This window comes from Naegleria gruberi, assembly GCF_000004985.1.
Source record: "Naegleria gruberi genomic scaffold NAEGRscaffold_18, whole genome shotgun sequence".
Classification (NCBI taxonomy): Eukaryota; Heterolobosea; class Eutetramitea; order Acrasida; family Naegleriidae; genus Naegleria; species Naegleria gruberi.
The window spans coordinates 31,791-50,388 of NW_003163309.1; the positions used below are offsets into that span (position 1 = coordinate 31,791).

General features: G+C 34.0%; 6 protein-coding genes and 2 non-coding genes across 8 annotated transcripts; 2 read left to right on the forward strand and 6 right to left on the reverse strand.

Annotated features, from left to right (window-relative positions):
- Positions 1-4: 4 nt before the first annotated feature.
- NAEGRDRAFT_79345 (uncharacterized protein) lies at positions 5-935 on the reverse strand (the record flags this gene model as incomplete). Its single annotated transcript, XM_002678341.1, has 1 exon — positions 5-935. The coding sequence occupies one exon, from the start codon at positions 933-935 to the stop codon at positions 27-29; it is 909 nt and encodes a 302-aa protein (XP_002678387.1). The 3' UTR covers positions 5-26.
- Positions 936-1,547: 612 nt separating this feature from the next.
- On the reverse strand, positions 1,548-4,643 carry NAEGRDRAFT_48272 (uncharacterized protein; the record flags this gene model as incomplete). The annotated part of the gene is made up of 1 exon (XM_002678342.1): positions 1,548-4,643. The coding sequence occupies one exon, from the start codon at positions 4,641-4,643 to the stop codon at positions 1,548-1,550; it is 3,096 nt and encodes a 1,031-aa protein (XP_002678388.1).
- Positions 4,644-6,485: 1,842 nt separating this feature from the next.
- Positions 6,486-7,330, forward strand: NAEGRDRAFT_3404 (uncharacterized protein; the record flags this gene model as incomplete). The annotated part of the gene is made up of 2 exons (XM_002678220.1): positions 6,486-6,552; positions 6,663-7,330. Coding segments are annotated over 2 exons (735 nt in total), but the record flags the coding sequence as incomplete, so codon positions are not given.
- A 1,796-nt stretch (positions 7,331-9,126) lies between these two features.
- On the forward strand, positions 9,127-10,062 carry NAEGRDRAFT_48274 (uncharacterized protein; the record flags this gene model as incomplete). Its single annotated transcript, XM_002678221.1, has 1 exon — positions 9,127-10,062. The coding sequence occupies one exon, from the start codon at positions 9,127-9,129 to the stop codon at positions 10,060-10,062; it is 936 nt and encodes a 311-aa protein (XP_002678267.1).
- Positions 10,063-12,787: 2,725 nt separating this feature from the next.
- Positions 12,788-16,219, reverse strand: NAEGRDRAFT_79347 (uncharacterized protein; the record flags this gene model as incomplete). Its single annotated transcript, XM_002678343.1, has 1 exon — positions 12,788-16,219. The coding sequence occupies one exon, from the start codon at positions 16,217-16,219 to the stop codon at positions 13,700-13,702; it is 2,520 nt and encodes an 839-aa protein (XP_002678389.1). The 3' UTR covers positions 12,788-13,699.
- Positions 16,220-16,782: 563 nt separating this feature from the next.
- On the reverse strand, positions 16,783-17,418 carry NAEGRDRAFT_79348 (uncharacterized protein; the record flags this gene model as incomplete). Its single annotated transcript, XM_002678344.1, has 1 exon — positions 16,783-17,418. The coding sequence occupies one exon, from the start codon at positions 17,416-17,418 to the stop codon at positions 16,783-16,785; it is 636 nt and encodes a 211-aa protein (XP_002678390.1).
- A 579-nt stretch (positions 17,419-17,997) lies between these two features.
- NAEGRDRAFT_t268 lies at positions 17,998-18,069 on the reverse strand. The gene has a single exon. It is a non-coding gene; the product is annotated as a tRNA-Arg (tRNA).
- A 231-nt stretch (positions 18,070-18,300) lies between these two features.
- NAEGRDRAFT_t267 lies at positions 18,301-18,371 on the reverse strand. The gene has a single exon. It is a non-coding gene; the product is annotated as a tRNA-Gln (tRNA).
- Positions 18,372-18,598: the final 227 nt, after the last annotated feature.

Below are 18,598 nucleotides of genomic sequence, written 5' to 3' on the forward strand. Positions count from 1 at the left end.
AATTAAAAAATTTGTTGTTTTTATTGTCAATTCAATATTTCTTTCAAAGATATCGAAGTTCTAAAAGCTGGTTTACAACCAACATTCGAAAGTGGACTATTCACATTTCCCACACTATTACTGTGGTATGCATTAACAAGATGTGGTTGTGTTGAAAAAGGTATCACCTCAGAAACATTTACATGATTTTCATTGATTGGGGTTTGCTCTAAACTGAAACAGCCCTTAATTGAACTTTGTCCATTTTTGGAAGGAGATGTACAAGTTGGAATTTTTGATATTTTTGAAGGTTGACTTTCCAAAAAAGCATAGTTTTGTTGCATGTTATGTGGCATTTGCGTTAGTAATGAATTATTTTGCTGTTCTTGAACCAGAGTTGGTACTTGACTTAAATACATGTGTGTTTGATTGTTCTTTCTTGATTGGTGACTTGATTTGATTATCTTACTGGTTGATTGGTTAGGTCTGGTAACAGTCCATCTGAATTGTTGATCATGTTGAGTTGGAGGTGAAATTGGACGGGTTGGTTGTGGTGAGGTGACAGTTTGTTTGGCAGGTTGATTTGTCATGACATTTGGCAGCATGTAGTGTGAATAAACTGTTGGTTGTTGAGGAGATAATGTTGGTGAGGTACTGTTAGCCTTTCTTTGTGGAGTCTTTCCTCTAAAACCTGCCAGTTGTCCATTTGCTGACATGTTCTTTGTGAGCTGGCTCTGTGTTGTAGTTGGCTGCACTGGTTTGTTGACAGTAAATGAGGAACAGAATTGGTGTTGTGAAGAATTAGAATTTGGATCGAAAAAGTTAGTGGTAGTTGTAGTTGTTCTGGTAATAATTTTGCTATTCGAAACAGTTTGTTTGTTATTAGAATCCTTCATGGTCTTCATCTTGAGAGCGGCAGAAGGAGAGCTCTGAAAGTCAATAATACTAATCTTCATATTGTGCTGATTTTTTTAAAGTGATTTCTTCAATAAAAAACCAAAACAGCAGTCAGTTGTCACTTTATGGCGATCCAACCATTACCAAAGAGAAAGTAGAGACTAAAATATGAGTGCGTTAAAAAACCAAATCAATACACAAGGATCCAAAGTTGACATTTTAACAAACAATTAGGGATTACCACTATCACCCTTTCGAATAACAATTGGGTTCACGTCGCCATATCATTGGCAACAAACCGCAAACTACCATCTCTGCCTAGGAAGAAATACCTAATCTGAACTATCTATCACTCACTCATAGAAGGAGTTGACTTTTTAATTGAAGAAATTTTTTCGTATCTCTTGTTACAAATGACTATTCAAGAAAAAGTGGTGGAAGGTTGATAACTTGGTAATGGAATCGCTACATGATTTTCACATTGCTTGTAAGGAAATGACCATATGATTATTGTGCACATGGATGTTTGTTGTCTTTTAGAGTAGTAACTTGTTTGAGTTGTGCTTGTTTATTTACAGTTTTTAATACTTACTTTCGTAAAGAGGTTGGAGAGAGATGAAATTTTGTTAAATTAATAGAGATATAAGAATGTGAAAGAATAATACTCTTTTTTATTGTAATTTAGCAAAATTTCTTGGTGCTTTTCGATATTTGTTGTGGACAAATTCCAAAAAGTCATTCACCAATATTTCATTAGAATCGTGCATGTCCATAAAATCAGAAGGGAGAGAGTGAACTGGAATGCTTAATTGATAAAATTGATTTCTATTGTTGGAGGTTTGAGGAATTGGTTGTGGTGGAGGTGGACCGTGTGGATTAGAGATGGGAAATGAAGATGTTTCACTTTTAAAAACTTGTTGTTGTTGTTGAGGATTGATCATACTTGAGGGTGGACTTGATCTGTTATTAGGTGGTGGCGGTGCAGTCATTGGTGAATTAGAGAAAATTGAGGAAAGAGAAGGTAATGAAGAGGATCCAGTGGACACAGGTGATTGTTTTACATGAGACTGGTGTGATTGGGTTGGATATGGTGGGCTTCCAGAAGAAGATCTAACCTCTGATGGATGTTGTTGTTGTGAATAATAATGATTATTTTGAGAAGGGTTACCATTAACATTATTACTATCAAATATTAAGGAACTTGCACTGTAACTTGGCCTATAGGTTGATTGTTGTTGTGGAGGTGTTCCAAAAGATGAACTTACTGCATGGTTAATAGGTTGATTGTTTGAATAATAACCATGTCCTCCACCAGCAGAGGATGCAGCAGGACTACCAGAAACATGATTAAATGATTGATTCGAATGACGTTGAGGTGGTTGATGATTCTTATAACCATCCATATAATACGGTGAAGGGGCTTGTTCTGGATGCAAGGGCGACACCACCACGTTATAGTGTTGTGGTGATTGTTGTTGGTGTGAAATACTGCTGTTATTGGCAAGCTGAGACAATTGGTTTCTAGAATCCCTTAAAGGTGGTGTTTGCTGGTGGTATGTTGTTGTTGTATGATGAGGTGTATGTGTTGGGGGATATGGATTGTAAGCATGTGAATGATTCGCCGAATGTTGCGAAAAGGTAACTGAAGGGGATTCATCACAAATTAAGGAATTTGATTTGGTGTTAGCGCCATCGCTTAGTGAAGAGGCCACTTGCCTTAATTTGGCACCGATTGGAGAGGAAGAAGATCCAGAATTAGAGGAAGTCAAACCACCATAACCTCCTCCACCTTGAGGGGTTGCACTGATACTTGTTGGATTTCCTGTGAGAGTACCTTTTGCAGTCTTGATTCTCCGTTTGTCGAAGAAGAAGGAACGTGCAGTAAGGCAAACAATAGTTGGACTAAGCAAGAGTGAAATTCGTGTCTGTTGTTGTTGTTGTTGTTGCTGTAGTTCACTTAGATACGGGAGTGCAATCATTTCAAATCTAACTTTCAATCTCTTGTTCACAACCTTGACTGTCTTTCTTTCCAAAGAGAAATCCAAATTACGAGAGTAGACCAAGAATGAATCCACTGGTTTTTCCTCCTGTTCATTATTCTTTAAATATTTCTGATAGCATTGAATTGGATCTAGAGAAAATTCATGAACTAGCACTTCCTTTGCTGTAAATTCAGCATTCTTATAGAGTATTTGGTATTTGATTGGTGAAATAATGGAAGGATTTAAATTACCAGATGAAAAATCATCGAAAATTGTTTTAAATTGATTCAGAGTTTGTTCCTTAATTTTCACCCATAAATGAAGAACTACTTGCTGATTTTCATACCATGTTAAACCTTGTGTTTCTGAAGTATCTGGTGAATTTCTTCCACAAGAAGATGCAGAACTGGTTGAATCAGTACTCTTTCCACTTTCAAAATTTGTAAAAACTCCATTTGGTGTGCATTTAATATAGTCAATTCGAGTTAAATTACTATTATTATTTGCAGAAGAACTGCTCGATGATACACCATTCAATATAGATCCTTCAGAAGAATTAACACCAGTATTAACAGTAGCAGAAGTGGCAGTATTACTGTTCACTGAATCATAATTTCCACAAGAATTTAAATTATTTGCTATTGTGGAATTTGAGGTAGTGCCTGTCGCAGATAACAAGGATGGATTGTAATAACCATCTGAAAATAGCTGTCGCATATCACTATTAGAAAGATGCAACTCAAATTCTAACATTTCATGCATGTGACATGTCATCCTCTCCACAAGTCTTTTAATGTGTTGATCATTTTCAATCATCGAAATAACATTATTTTGATGATATTGTTGTTGTGATGTAATATTATTACCGTTATTTGAGTAGGAATGATCAGTCATCTGATTGTGGCTAAGTGATGATGGATTTGATTGTTGTTGTTGACCCATCATATTTAAAGAATTATTGGGAGAAGGATCCACGGCAAACGTTTGATTTGTTGTTGATCTATAAACTATATTTGAATACATAGTTTGTTCACTACCACACTGTCCATTGTTATTAGTATTAGTATTAGTATTCACATGTGGTGATTGCATCCTATTTTGTTGATTATTGTAATATGATTGTTGTCCTGTTGTTGGTGGAGGAGGATTTGATGATGATGGCAACACGTGATGATGGTGGTGTGAATTTGTTTTGTTTTCCAAAACGGAACCGTCTTGCTGTTGTGAAACTCTTTGTTGAATCACTATGGGAGAACACATGTTCGAATCTTGGTGAATGGTAGGCAATGAACTATAGCTCGATTGAATTTCACAGGACATATTTGTGGCCTTACTACCTAATGTGAGATCACAAAGATCGGTGCTATGAAAGCTCTTTGAAGAGTTGGCAGGTTGTTGTTGCCTTTCATTCATAGATGGTTGTTGGTTGGATATATGTGATGAGGCGGTGAAGTTTTTTGGAGTTGGAGATGATTGGATTCGTAGTATAGAAAGATTGCTACCATGCATGGTTGTAGGCTGAGGTGGAGAATGGAAACTTTTTGGAAAAGAATCCTTATATAAGGATGTTGATGAAGCATGTGGGGAAGTCTGATAAGATGCAATTACATTCATATTGTTTGCTTGATTATTGGAAGTAGTTTGATTTAAGGGTTGTTGTGTTGAGTTGAGATGGTGATGGGAATATGTTGATGTTATTCTTCTTAAGGATCCTTCTTCTGCTTCTTCTTGTATTGCTGGGAATGAATTATTTGGAGAGTGTTGTTGTAGTGGGGAATTGTCCATCATGAATCTATAACTCAATGCTTACAAATATTAATGTCTTCAGCGGAACTCAATATAGTAGAAAGGAGATGTTCTTGCAAAGGCTTGGCTGCCTACTGAGAGATTTTGAGCAATATAAATTGGTAATGCACAATGGCAAATAAATTAGCAAAAGTGATGGAAGACAGTTTGATTCAGTCGTTGTTGTCGTCGAAAGATTACCCGAGGGAGAGTTTTATTGAGGGTCGGGTTGAGAAAATTGTTGAATTCAAAGTTTGATCCAAAATACAGTCAAAATAGTAGTGATGACGATATTATTGTTGTTGTATTGGATTGGAGGTAAGGTTGCGTGTTGAGGTGTTTTATTCGTTTTCGCACCAAACCATGAATTGAGGCAGATTGCGGTCGGTGCCAACAACAACAATAAAAAAAACCACAGCAAGAGCCGTAATTAAGTTACAGGCGAAGAACGAGTATTGATACTACCCTCTAGAAATGTACTTACCTTATTTAATGCTACTGTCGGTTCGCTAAGGCGCAAACTGTAATGAATATGGGCACACTTTTACAAGTCCAGATATATGTACCGTAATCTTGAGATTAAAATTAAAAAGGAACAACGTTGGGATTATGGAATTCAGGCTTTATGAACAATGCAAAAAGGTAAAATTGAGAGAAAAGCTTGTTGTGATGAAGAGAATTTGTCAGAGCCAATTTTTGTGTTGAAGAGGATGACACAATTTTGAATGAGGAGAAGAAGGTTTGGTTTCTTTTTTTTGTTGTTTTGTGGCAACATCAATGATCGAACAAAATCAGGTCAATTGTCAATAATTAAATAAGCTTCAGACGGTATTTAGTTTCATGAACCAATGATGTAATGACATGTTACAAGCCATATCTGCAACATTTCCATACAATTTTGCTTTTGGTAGTGAAAGGATCAAATAAAGAATTTGTAATTGACAAAACCACTCAAGACGTGGACAAACACTACTCTCTCAGATTGGAAGAAAAGTTCGCAACTCATCTGTTAAGCAACATAAAACCATTTCATCACATTGTCAACAAACAAGATAACAACAGCAAACTTGGTTTTCTCTCTCTTCACTTGTGAAAATCCCCCCATCACGCAACCTTACCAACAGAAGCAAAAACTATACCATAGCAAAATATGAAGTGACTTTTCGCTGATTAAATACAATACCTTCGAGCACTTTAATAAGGTAGCCCGAATTATGAGGATATTTCCACTACAGTGTTTATTCCTCTCAATGATACTTCAAGCTTCTCAACAAACGGCGAAAGTAAGGCTACCAAATTCTCCTATGGAAATATACCTTCCTTATTTCTCCTTGGCAAGTTCTTCTTTGGGATTTGCAACTTTGTTTGGTCGTCTGTTAAGCGATTGAAATCAAAGGAGCATGTTGAAAATATTCCGTGTAAATACATATGCGATGTTAGCAAATCAAAATTGGATGTTTTTTTCAATTTGCCAAACAGCCCTGTGGTGATTAGAATATAAATGACCTTAAGGACAGGATTCTGAATGTCAGAATACTGTTTCAGTCTGTTGCAGTTGCTTTTTTATTGTTAAGCTTTCTTAATTGTTTGGCTAACAACTTTGCTAATGAGAAGGTTAACTATTGGATTCTTAGGTTATGGCGCCAAAAGAAAAAACCGTTTTGTTATTTTAAAAAAAAAAAAATGAAAAAAGTTATTCAAGACGAATCAGACCACGACGATGAATACGAACCAGAGGAAAATACTCCAATGGACGATGAAGAAGAAGTAGAGGAAGAAACAACATCTTCATCACAAGCAAGTAGTAGTAATAGTAGTATTAATAATATTGCTGGATCTAGTAGTAATGTTGATGCTGATGATGAAGATGAGAATGCCTATGTGATGGGTATCGATGAAGCCGGAAGAGGTATTGTAGTTTATATTTAATTATTGAATATTAACAACTTATTGCGATGATACGTTTACTTTAAAATACAATAATTCATCATCTTCATCATTTAAACTTGATGAAAATAGGACCTGTTCTTGGACCACTTGTCTATGCTTGCATGTTTTGTAAATCCAAGTATAATACTGATAATTTCCTGAAGAAAACTTTCCATGTTAATGATTCTAAAAAACTGACAGCCAAAATGAGAGAAAAGATCTTCAAGACACTCAAGGAAAATTCAAAAATTGTACACTACATTACTTGTATTGTTCAGTCAGATGAAATTTCACACAAAATGCTCTCGAGGAAAAAGTATAATCTCAACTTAATTTCTCACGATTGTGCCATTCATCTTATCAAGACAGCATCAGAAACTCTCAGTAAAAAGGGAAAGTATTTGAAAGAGGTTTATATTGATACAGTTGGTGATCCAAAAAAGTATCAAGCCAAGCTACAAGAAAAATTCCCAGAAATTGAATCCATAGTGGTTGATAAGAAGGCTGATTCCAAATATCCAGTGGTTGGTGGTGCTTCAATTGTTGCCAAGGTGAAGAGAGATGAAATTGTGGAGGAAATACAGTCATTGAAATATTCTAAACTGAAAATGGGAAGTGGTTACACTTCAGATAAGTATACCAAGGATTTTTTGAATAAGGCATTGGATAAAGTTTTTGGATACCACCACACAGATGTAAGATTCAGTTGGTCTACCATAAAAAAAATTTTAGATGATAGTGCAGTATCAGTTGAGTGGGAGGATGATGGAATGGATGACGGCACAAATGAAGATGAATTCGAATCTCCTTTTGAAACCAAGCAACAGACCAAATTGTCTTTCCACATTTCAGCAGCGGAGAAACAAAGACACAGAATTGATTTTATGGCAAATAGAAATATTGAACTGGTTTCAGAATTTTAATTTTTACAAAATTTTGGAAATTTTGTAAAAATACACAATTATTTCAACAATTTAATCTGAGTCGATAGGACCAGCAACCAAACTTTTTGATTCAATTTGGACTTTTCCCTTCTCTTTTGTTGATTCTTTCCACGTTCCTCATCAATTTTATAGAGTGCATCAATTCTAACTTTCTCCAATTCTTCGCTATCGATGATATTGCGGATCATGAGATGAGATCGGCAGAGTTTCATCATCTGCATCTATCCTCATCAGCCTTTCTTTGCTTGTTGCATTTTTTTCTTGTTGAGCAAGGATTTTGTAATCAATTAAAAAAATGGGAAACCAGCAACCAAGGCATGGTAGTGTTTCTTCATCATCGGAATCATTAACAACTAATAGAACAAGTAACAATTTTCTTCCCAATGAAATTTATTTAGAAATTATGAGCTATATGGACAGTGGGCAAATAATTAAAAATTGTTCTTTAATTTCCAAGCAATGGTGGACCATGATCAAACAACACTGTTCTTTTAGAATTATTCTCCGATATAAACTTGATATGATTCATGTAAAATCAATGAGCAAGTGTAGATTCTTGGAAAATATTAAAAGCATTGAAATTAATGCAACATATGAGAATCATACTGAAAGATTGAAAATATATCAAGAACTATTAAGAGTTATGGGAAGGATAAAGAATTTGCATTTCTTTCCATTAATTCATTGATGATCAATCCAAAACAAGCTGAATTGATATTGAATTTGAAAGGATTACAATATCTGAATATTGGAAGGAACAATATTGATGATGCTACTATTTGCAAAATTAGCAAAATGGATAAATTGACATCTCTAAATATTGAATCAATACATATAGGAATTGAAGGATTTAAGGCAGTATGTGGGATGAAACAATTGACAGCATTATATACCTGTTTCAATGTCGAAGTTCATACAAACGATGTAGTCAAACTAATTTCTTTATCATTACCTAATTTAACACTTTTGGATATTCAAGCAAGTTATCTAAAGGAACAAGAAGCAAAATATTTGAGTCAACTGGTAAATCTAAAATCACTGAATGTTAGATTTAACTTTCTTGGAGACGAAGGAATGCAATATATTAGTAAATTGGAAAATTTAACATTTCTGAATATTGCTCATAATATTATAACACCTGAAGGAGCAAGACAATTTAAGGAGCTGAAACACCTGACGAATCTCAATTTAAAAGGATGTGGACTTGGTGAAAAGGGATTTGAGGCACTCAAAATTAATGAACTCTGTAATTTGACAATATTAAATATTAGTGCTAATAACATTGGTTTAAAGCAAGTTCAATTCATTTGTAAGATGACTCAATTGATATCACTCGATACCAGTGAAAATCTCATTGACATAGATGGTTCCCAAATAATTAGTGAAAGGCTGTTAAATTTAAGAGAACTTGTAATGGATGAGATTGCTTTTGATGAGGAAGCAATCTCTAATATGCCTCGATTGATCTCTGTGGAATTGTTTCAAAGATGAAGGAGATTTTAGACATCTGACAACGTTTTGGTGTTCAATGGTTTTGGTGAAACCTTGCCACTTTGTAGTTAGGCGAGTTGTGAGTTGACTAAAATAATTTATGAAAATTACGAAAAAAAATGTCATTGATGAATCAAGATGGGGACTGCTGTTGTACGGTGGACTTGATTGATTTCTCGAGTGGTGGTTGCAATAGTGAATCATATCAAGATCCAATGATCGGAATGTTGAAACAAAAATTTAGATCACCAAAGCGAATTGCCTTCTCCAACAAATTTGAACAATTCAAAAGTATTGAATTAGAAGGTGATGATGTGTTTGATGTTAGGATTTCTCGGTCCTGCTCATTGATAATTGCCGTTAACAACAACTGTTTTGTTTTTATAGATTATGAAACATTGGAAATCAAGCGACAAGTAGAAACTGAAGAAGAATGCATGTATTTCGAACTTGAGGAAGATTATGATTATTGTGGAAATGATGCCTTGTTGATTAATTACAATAGGAGTGTTTCGAAATATGATTTGAAACAATTTATTACAGAAGGGGAGAGTTGTAAACCCATTTGGACCTATTGTACAGGCATTGTTACAAGCCAACCTGTTAGTGTGATGATTTTGGATGGAAAAAAAGTTGTGGTCTTTAATGAGGATAGCTGTATGGCCTTTCTTGATACCAAGATAGGAACAAAGCTAATAGAGTACACTATCAAATTGGAGGGCTCTATTTCTGGATGCATTGAACCTGATCGTAGGAAACCAAACACTCTTTATCTCTTCGTGAAGGAAATGATGAGATTTGAATATGAGAATGGGAATTGGAAAAGTACCTCATTTACTACCGATCATAGTAATATTGATGGATTATGCATGGATAGAGTTTCTGGTGTTCTTTATTTTAGTGGATATTGTGAGACCAAATGGAGCATTTCTGCATATACAACTTCTGGAACATTTATTGGAACACATTATGTCATTTGTGGTGGTTTTTGCATTGACGAGAGAACAGGATTAATGTACATGGCAGAATCGAACAAGATTTCAATTGTGAAATAATGGGGGAGACAACCTGCACATTATGCTTATCCCTGGATAACTGCTCGATAGACCACCGTCAGCTTGTTCCCGCCAAGTCCTGACTTTGTTATGTGGGGATAAGCATATTGTGCTGGCTTCAGCTACCACTGTCAGCCAATAATGCACAGTTGAACATTTTTTGACCCATTTTCTTTATTATCTATTGAAATTCTTGTTCAATACTCGCAATTAAAGTTCAATGTAATAATGTCACTTCTGTGTTTGCTCCATGTTCAACTATTTCAAAGAAGTCTAATCATGAAAAAACAAACAACGACCATAATTCAGTTTTCAAAAAACATCCATCGAGAAAGGTTTTTAAGATTTGTTCGAATTTCCACTCTTTGGTTTCTTCATACTTACCTTGAAGGACATTTCAGTGATCATGCAGACTGAAATGTGAATCTGGAAACTCTCCTCCTTGCACTCAGAGGATGAGTAGCCAGAGTTTGGTCAATAATCAAAGTGGTTGTTGCACTCCTTCTCAATTTTTTCCTGTGAGGATTCATCTGGTATGATTTCTCGCTCTGTTAACAAATAGAAATTCAATGAAAATATGTGTTGAAGTGGTCTTGCATTCGAATAGTTGCTGCAACGAAGAATCTCCAACAAGTCCAAGTTACCTTGTATTGGCCTTCACTTGCTGGATTATTTAATACCAACTGAACCCAAATACATGGTGATAGATTTGCTGAAGCTACTGAATAATTCATCAAAATTTCAAAAGCTCAAGCTGTGAGTCATTTTTTATATCTTAAATAAACGTTGGATTTAAAGTGTTAATTTGAAAAAGACTACAGCACCACAGGTTCCCAAGTTGTCTCCAACCTCAGTACTGATGTGGCTCGACGATGCTTAACTTCTCAAATCGGACGGGATGAGGTGCATTCATCGTGATATGGCCGTAGCCATTCATTTCTTCAAAATGTTAAACTTCAATGTAGAATCCAACAGTTTGCTTTAAGCACCTACCAAATCTGTTCTTTGTATTCAACAACTCCTGTTCACACAACCCAGACCAAAAAATCTAGGAAATCAATTTGGAATTTTCAACATTACGGACAATTCCAATCCAACAACTAACTGCACACCTCATTCCACAAACACTGTTCTTTTGAAAAAAAAACCTTTAAATGAAACGAAAACAAGCAGCTCGTATCTTGAAAGCATTCCTATCTCTGTTGAGGATTCTCATTCTACATTTCTATCCACAACTGTTTGGTCAATTCCAGAGCAAAGTGGCGCAAGTTGTGGAGGAGAAGAAGGGTCAATTGATATTGAAAAGGAAGGCACTCAAACAATTCCTCCAGAAATTATATACCATCCTCTTGTTTAGAATGTTATTGAGGAAGAGGAAAAGTAGATTCACAATGATCGGAATTAGAAAATTTACTACTCCACAACAACAACAACAACAATCTAATGATGGAGCAGTAAGAACATTAACTGCATTGGCCAATAACTAGGAAGGGAAATATTGGATAAGAAAAGAATCAAAGTGTTGCTGAGAAGTTGAGAATGAGAATTGTAAAGCGTGAAGAATCATGTGATGAAGGTTCAAGTGAAGTATTTCGTGGATTCTCAATCAATATATCTCTAGAGAGAAGATGCTGATTTCAAATAGTTTGGATAATGGTGCATTATAATGATGAAGATAATGAGAAAATTGGATATTCGAATATCTGGATAAGAAAGGTATTGGATAAGAGTGCATTAGTCAACTTGTAATATTGAGCAGGTTGAAACTAGTTGAAGATATGATAATTTACAATTTGTAATATTTTGTAATTGTTGAAATTAATTAAATAAAAATTATTAAAAAAAATGACTGACAGTTCGTGGCAGATTATTCCTGATGAAATTTTGATCAATATTTTCGAATATTTACATTCGATTGATTATGTCCGTATTGCCCACGTTTCTTCTCACTGGAGAAAACTTGCAAAATTATCCTATTGTCATTCGGTGTGGAATTTACAACAATATCACAAGGATTTGAGTAGAACTACTCCATCACTCTGTCAACCTAAACTAAATAATGATGTTTTATGGTTGTTTTCGAAAGTTTATTTATCAATTGATCCCAATAATGTGAAATTTATTAATGAATTTATCAAGAATTTGTTAACTTCTAAAAAATTGAAACATTTAATTGTGGAAAATCCAAGTTTTTTGGAAAGTTCGAATATTTTCAAACAGTTTGATAATGGAGCGACAAGTTGTGAGAGTCTTACTGCTTTGGAGATTGTTTCTAGTTATGCTATGATTGACTGTATGGATAAATTTCCAAATTTGAAAGTTCTCAAGTTTAGAAATTGTTATGGAGTAATTGGAATTTCATTGATGAAACATATTCATCAAAGATTGGAGAGTTGTGCTATTGAAAATTCATATTTTGATTCAAAAACGTTTTTCAATGCGATTGAGAATGGAGTTTCGAATTTAAAAAAGATTAGTTTAGAGTTTATCAAAAAAGAAGATTTAACTGCATTGAGCTTGAGCTCGTTTCCCTATTTGAGAAAATTGAAAATATCAAAAATTAACCTTCAAATAGCTCACTTATTATGGAATTCGTTTAGTCATCAATTGAAAAAGTTCAATATTACTCTGGCTGATGATGAATATCAAGTTTTTGATTTTCAAAAAAGAAATGCTCCTCATTTGAAATCATTGCAACTTTGCAACTCAACTTTGGATGAATGTGATATAGAAATGCCTCAATTAGAGCATTTGGAATTTTATTATGTATACGAATTGCCAGTAATCATTTCCAAATTCGTTGGATTGAAAACTCTAATTATTAGAAACTGTTACGAAATGGATTTTTCCAATATTGGTCAACTCTTGCAATTACGACACTTGGAAGCAAGTAATGTTGGCGATTTGGAAGCTGTTAGACATATTTCGAAATTGGAAAATATCATTCATTTAACAATTTCAGGAATTAATGATGCTGGAAGTGAAATTATTTCTAATGGAAATCTTAGAAACCTGAAATGCTTGGAAATTGATTTTGAAAATCCTGAGAAATCAGCTTACTATCTCTCACACTCCAATTTAACAAACTTGAGAATTATTCGATTCACTCTCAATGAAGAGGCAAGCAAAATATTCAGTCGAACGAGCTTGGAATTGAGGACTGTTATTCTAAACGAAATATGTGAAGTTTCACACCTTATCAAGAACTTGCAATGTGACCAAATTGTTGTGTGGACATTAAAACGCCTCCCCAACTTGGACCAAAATTCCAAATTGGCTATGAAATGCAATAAGAGATTAATATTCACCAATGATTACAAACCATTCCTTTAAAGATGATCAAAATTAAAAAGACAACCACCACACCAGCTAGCCGACGAGGAAATAACAGTAACCAAACCAGCTGGGGTGGTAAGTTGCCCTTTCTCCTTTCGAAGATCAATGGAGACCAGAGGCCGTCGGGGTTGCAGTGTGATCACTTATTCCTCGCTATCTTAAACATGATTAGGGCATGTTTCTGTACCAGTTTAGATTGTAAATAACTCCCTCTTGTGGTTTATTAATTTTATTATTTTTATTTATGAACTTTCGATTTCAGAACCATATGAGGAAAACAAAGATTTGTTGTGATATGAATTTACTGAGTGATGGTGGCGTTGGTGATAAATTGTTGGATAACTTGTTCGGCTTTTGCAATTGCCCTTTTACCTCCTCCTAAGAGAATGCTTACAGTTGTTGGATCAGTAGGTGTAGTGGTAGTGGTGGCAATTGGGAATTTGATATATTCACATCCTGAACGATATTTGATATGGCTGGATCTGTGTGAAATCTTATTGTATTGTTCCTGAGTGATTTTAACCTCCTTTTCTCGAATGAGCAAATCATTGATTGTTCCCACTTCATGATAAGATCCAAATACAATAAATGTCTGTTCTGAAGTTCCCATAGAAACTGATGGAAAGTTCATAACCAGCTCTGCAATATGTTTACCCTTAGAACCAATTAGTTTACCAAGGAAATATTTGGAAGTAAATTGCGGAGTTTCATCTTGGGTGATTGTTACAACCCTGTTCGGATTATTATTGTTCATAAATTCAAATTCACAATTTTTAGCAAGCTCCTTTCCAACAAAGAAGTAAAGCCTCAAATGTTGTTCCTTATTTTCATTTTGGGATTTACTCTTGTAATATTCATCCAGAGGAATATCCACATAAAAGTATCCATCGTCCATTACACCATTTTCCCTCAAGTATTCTTTTCTTTCTTCTGTAAGGTATGGAAATTCATAATCTCTCAAGGTTCCATCATATAGATAGCTTCTTCTGATAATTGTTGACGCTAGGGAAGGGCTTTCATTACCAGGTTTAAACTTTTTGTTCATGAGGTGTAATCTTTGTGTTTCATAGAGGAAGAGCAAATATTTTACGTCCAACGCAGCTCCTTCCAATTGATCACTACTCAAAGGTCTCGTTTTCCAGTAAGTTTCCTCAGATATTACTTGTTCTTGAATGGTTTTCTTGGAGGAATAATCTATCATACAAAAGTCGTGTAGTAATCGAACCAATCCCTTAATCTTGAAATAGTTAGTGATTGGGTAGTGAGTTACAAACATTCCTAGGTTGTTGGTGTTGTTATTAGTCACAATAGTACTAGGTTGTGAAAGTTGTTTCAATTGCCATTTTTCGTTAATATTTACAATATCCAGGGAGACAATATTTACATTAGCATCAATGTTAGTAAACAATTCAGTTGAAACAGTTGCTTCACCTTTGGCAGCATTCAAATAAGGGCTAGACGGTGACAATACTGCTTGCTCAGTATTCATCCAAGATTTGATAGTTTCTCGCAAGTTTTCCAGATTATCATTTATACAATCATCGTCCTCAATGTTCTTTTCACTGAGAAAGACTACCAAATAATTTAATCTGACAATATAGTAAGTCAACTCTAGATTGGATTCAATTTCTTGGGATATTAACACGTCCAATATCTTTTCAATAAATAATTTTCTCTCAATAACTCTTAGGTGATATAAATTTACAATAAATATAATGTTAAGAAAACCAGTTCTTTCAAACATGTTGGTAGCCACTGTTTTGCTAATTAGTTCAGAGCTGGTAGGTAATATAGAACTATTATGTTTGGCACTTTGACTATTTAAATGGTTTCTAGATTGGTATTCGTCAAAATTAGCTTTAGAAAGTGTTGATGTGAATTTTTCAATAGTCTTTTCTATGATTTGATCCTTGAAGGCTTTCAAAAACTTGTCCTTTCCATCCTTTTGGAAAAATACACTATTCCTAACATTATTTGTAACATCTCTACAAAATTTAGCTGCTATATGGGCATCTTTTCTTTCATGTGACTTGAAACTATGGGCTGCATTTACAATCATGTTGGCAATGGAACGAGCACAGTCGGCTTGAAGTTCTGGAGCTTGCTTATAGTTTTGCTTGTTATAGGTTTCCTTTACAAAATCTTCCAAATCAGTCATGAATCCCTTCAACATGTCACCATAGTGTTCAGGTGAGCTATTTCCTGTAATCAAATCGATGTAACAAAACCACTTGACAAACTTGGGCAAGAAGTTTGATTCAAATAAGGATAAAACAGTGTTATTACTCTTATATAGAGAATAGAATACATGACTTTGTCTTATAGAAACATCAGCAATTTGTGTGTCGAATGTGAAATTTAGTTTGGTTCCATTCATTTGATAGAAGAGAACATCCGAATCTCTTCTACCATCATGGATTACTTTTAGTACTGTTTTGGACTCTAGGAGTTTTCGGAGATTGGTCTTGTTTGATAACTCTTGTCCTCCAATTTTAAATACATCAATAATGTAAATATCTAGAATTTCAGGATGTAATTTGTTAATTAAAGATATTTGTATAATACATAGTGTTCCACTTTGCTTGACTAGATCAGGAGATCCTTCACAATCAAGACCAATACAAGGGGTATTGTTGTTGTATAAATGTGTTTGTGAAAAGGAATTTGTCCTATTTCTACATGATTCTCCTTGCTCTAGTAAATCCTCTACTATTGGACTTAACTTTTCTGTGTAAACCTCCAAAGAGTCAATCAAGTGAACAACATGATTGATAGAAAGAACATTCGTGTCCGAGACACCATTGTTATTATTAGAAATCATAATTTCTCCAAAATATATAATCTGATCTTATCCACAATAAATTATATGTTTGATTCTATTAACATTACAAGATGATGATACAATCCTTGTCAATATATGTACAATATTCCAATATATTATTACTATTATTATTAAAAATATTTAATAACTGTTTGATGATGATGAAATTGTTGTAACTGCTTTCAACACTGAAAAAATCAACAAAAAAACCTTCAAAGGTTGCGTGTGCTGATGATGTGCAGGAATTTTTTTATGAAGAGAAAAGGTCATTTTTAGCCTTGGAAGATTACGCGCCAAAAAATCATCAAACAATTGTTGATGAAAATTCAATGTGAAGTTACTATTGGAGATTGATGGTGCAATGTTGTGGTGGTGATGATGAAGGAATTTTCATAATGCTGATTAATTAAAATTATCGGAATTGATACCGAGAAGATGCACGAATGGAATTTACTTTTGAATATTTGGATAATAATTATTTTAATATTATATATTTTAATAATTATATAATAATAATATTATGTTCACAATTTATTGAATATGCATGTCTTTGTATCAAGATTTCAAGGCATTACCTTTTTGAGTTGTTCATTGACTTGATTTTTCAAAGAATTGATTCCTTCCTTTGCTGCTATATCAATTGTTGATTGAATGAGTTTGGAATTGGATGATGTAAAATCTTTCATTGAGGAAATTGTTGACTTGACACTCTGTGCCATGTTCTGTTTGAATTTGGAATATCTTGAGGTTATATTTTCCTTAATTTTCTGGATTGCTTGGTTGACTGATTGTTTGGAATTGTTTCTGAACTGGTTGATCTTGTCTTTCAACATTTGTTCAGTGATTTTTTGTTTATCCCTTACCAAGTTTTCAATTCTATCGACTTCTGTCTGAGCTTTTGTATTTGTTGCCTCGACAGCTTCCTCAACATTCCTTTCAACTGTTTCTTGGATATCATGATTGACTTTTTGGACTTGTTTATCAATATAAAACTTTTTCTTATTGACATAGTTTTGAATTTGATCCTTGACAGCTAAAGTGTCCTCCTTGAAATCTTCCTTCTTTACATTGAGGAATGATGAGCTAGCTGTAGGTTGATTTGGTTGGAGAGAAACAGATTCAGAGGAAGAGATGGAAAGTACTACAATGAGCAGTATGCCCAATAGCAAGATGGTTGTTTGTTGATTTGTTTTTTTCATTTTGTTTGATGCTCAAAGAGAATTGTTATGCGAATCGCATACAAAATTTATAATTCGAATTTTTTTCTGTTTTTGGTAAGAGAATTTGATATAAGGAAACCATTTGTAACAATGTGCGCCTTTCTTTTCAAGATGCCGTATGAAAATTCAACATGAAATTATAAATCAGATCCGACAATGAAACTCTACCACTCCATATTTAATCAAAGTAGACAAAGAAAATATTAAACAATTAAATAATAATAAAAAATAATTTCTGATATTCTGAAGAAAGTAAAAATCAGAAATACCGAATATTTAATTAATAAAATATTTAATATTAATTACAATTAAGCATATTATAATATTGATTAATTAATAAAATAATAAATATTTTTAAAAAATACTAATAGCATGTTGAATTTAGAACTTGAACAGTTGAAACGTTAAATGAACATAATAAAGTTCTATTACAATGTAAAATATATTTTAAATATAAAAAACAAAAAATAAGATAGGGGTCTGATCTTCCTTCCATTTTTGGATTCAACACACAAACAATAAATAGTTTGTAATTAATTTCAAGTTAAGGGCCTGATCTTCCTTCCAAATATTGATAAAATGACCCCAGGATTAGAAGTCCTGTGCTCTATCCAACTGAGCTATGACGGCTTTATTTCTTCTAATATTAAGGGGAGGCTCACACAACAAACAAGTTAGGGGTTATAGTTAAGCTCCCTAAAACCACATTCTTGGAATCGATATCGGAGATGTGTAAATCTTGTCAAACTATCATCACTATTTCTGTTATTGTAATACACTGTTCAAAAATGTATTCAGTAGTCATTGATTTTCCTCTTTGACCAAAATTCAACACAAAATTCATATGGCTCGCCACGTTTACCGTCTCGGGAGGAATCGAACCTCCGTCAATGGATTCAAAGTCCACTATGCTACCATTACACCACGAGACGAGCACATAGACGCTAAAATTCTTGTGTTGATATAACGCTACCATTACGTCTGTTTTTTAATTGTTGCTGGAATCAGTTTCAATGACATTCAACCCTGTTGTAAAGTTAGGTCAATAAATATTGAATGCAAAGTTATAACAAGGATTGGTCACATGATTGAACATCAGTTTCGAATTTTCTTTCAACTCGTTGTATACAACAGTTGTTTTAATAGAAGAATATTCTAT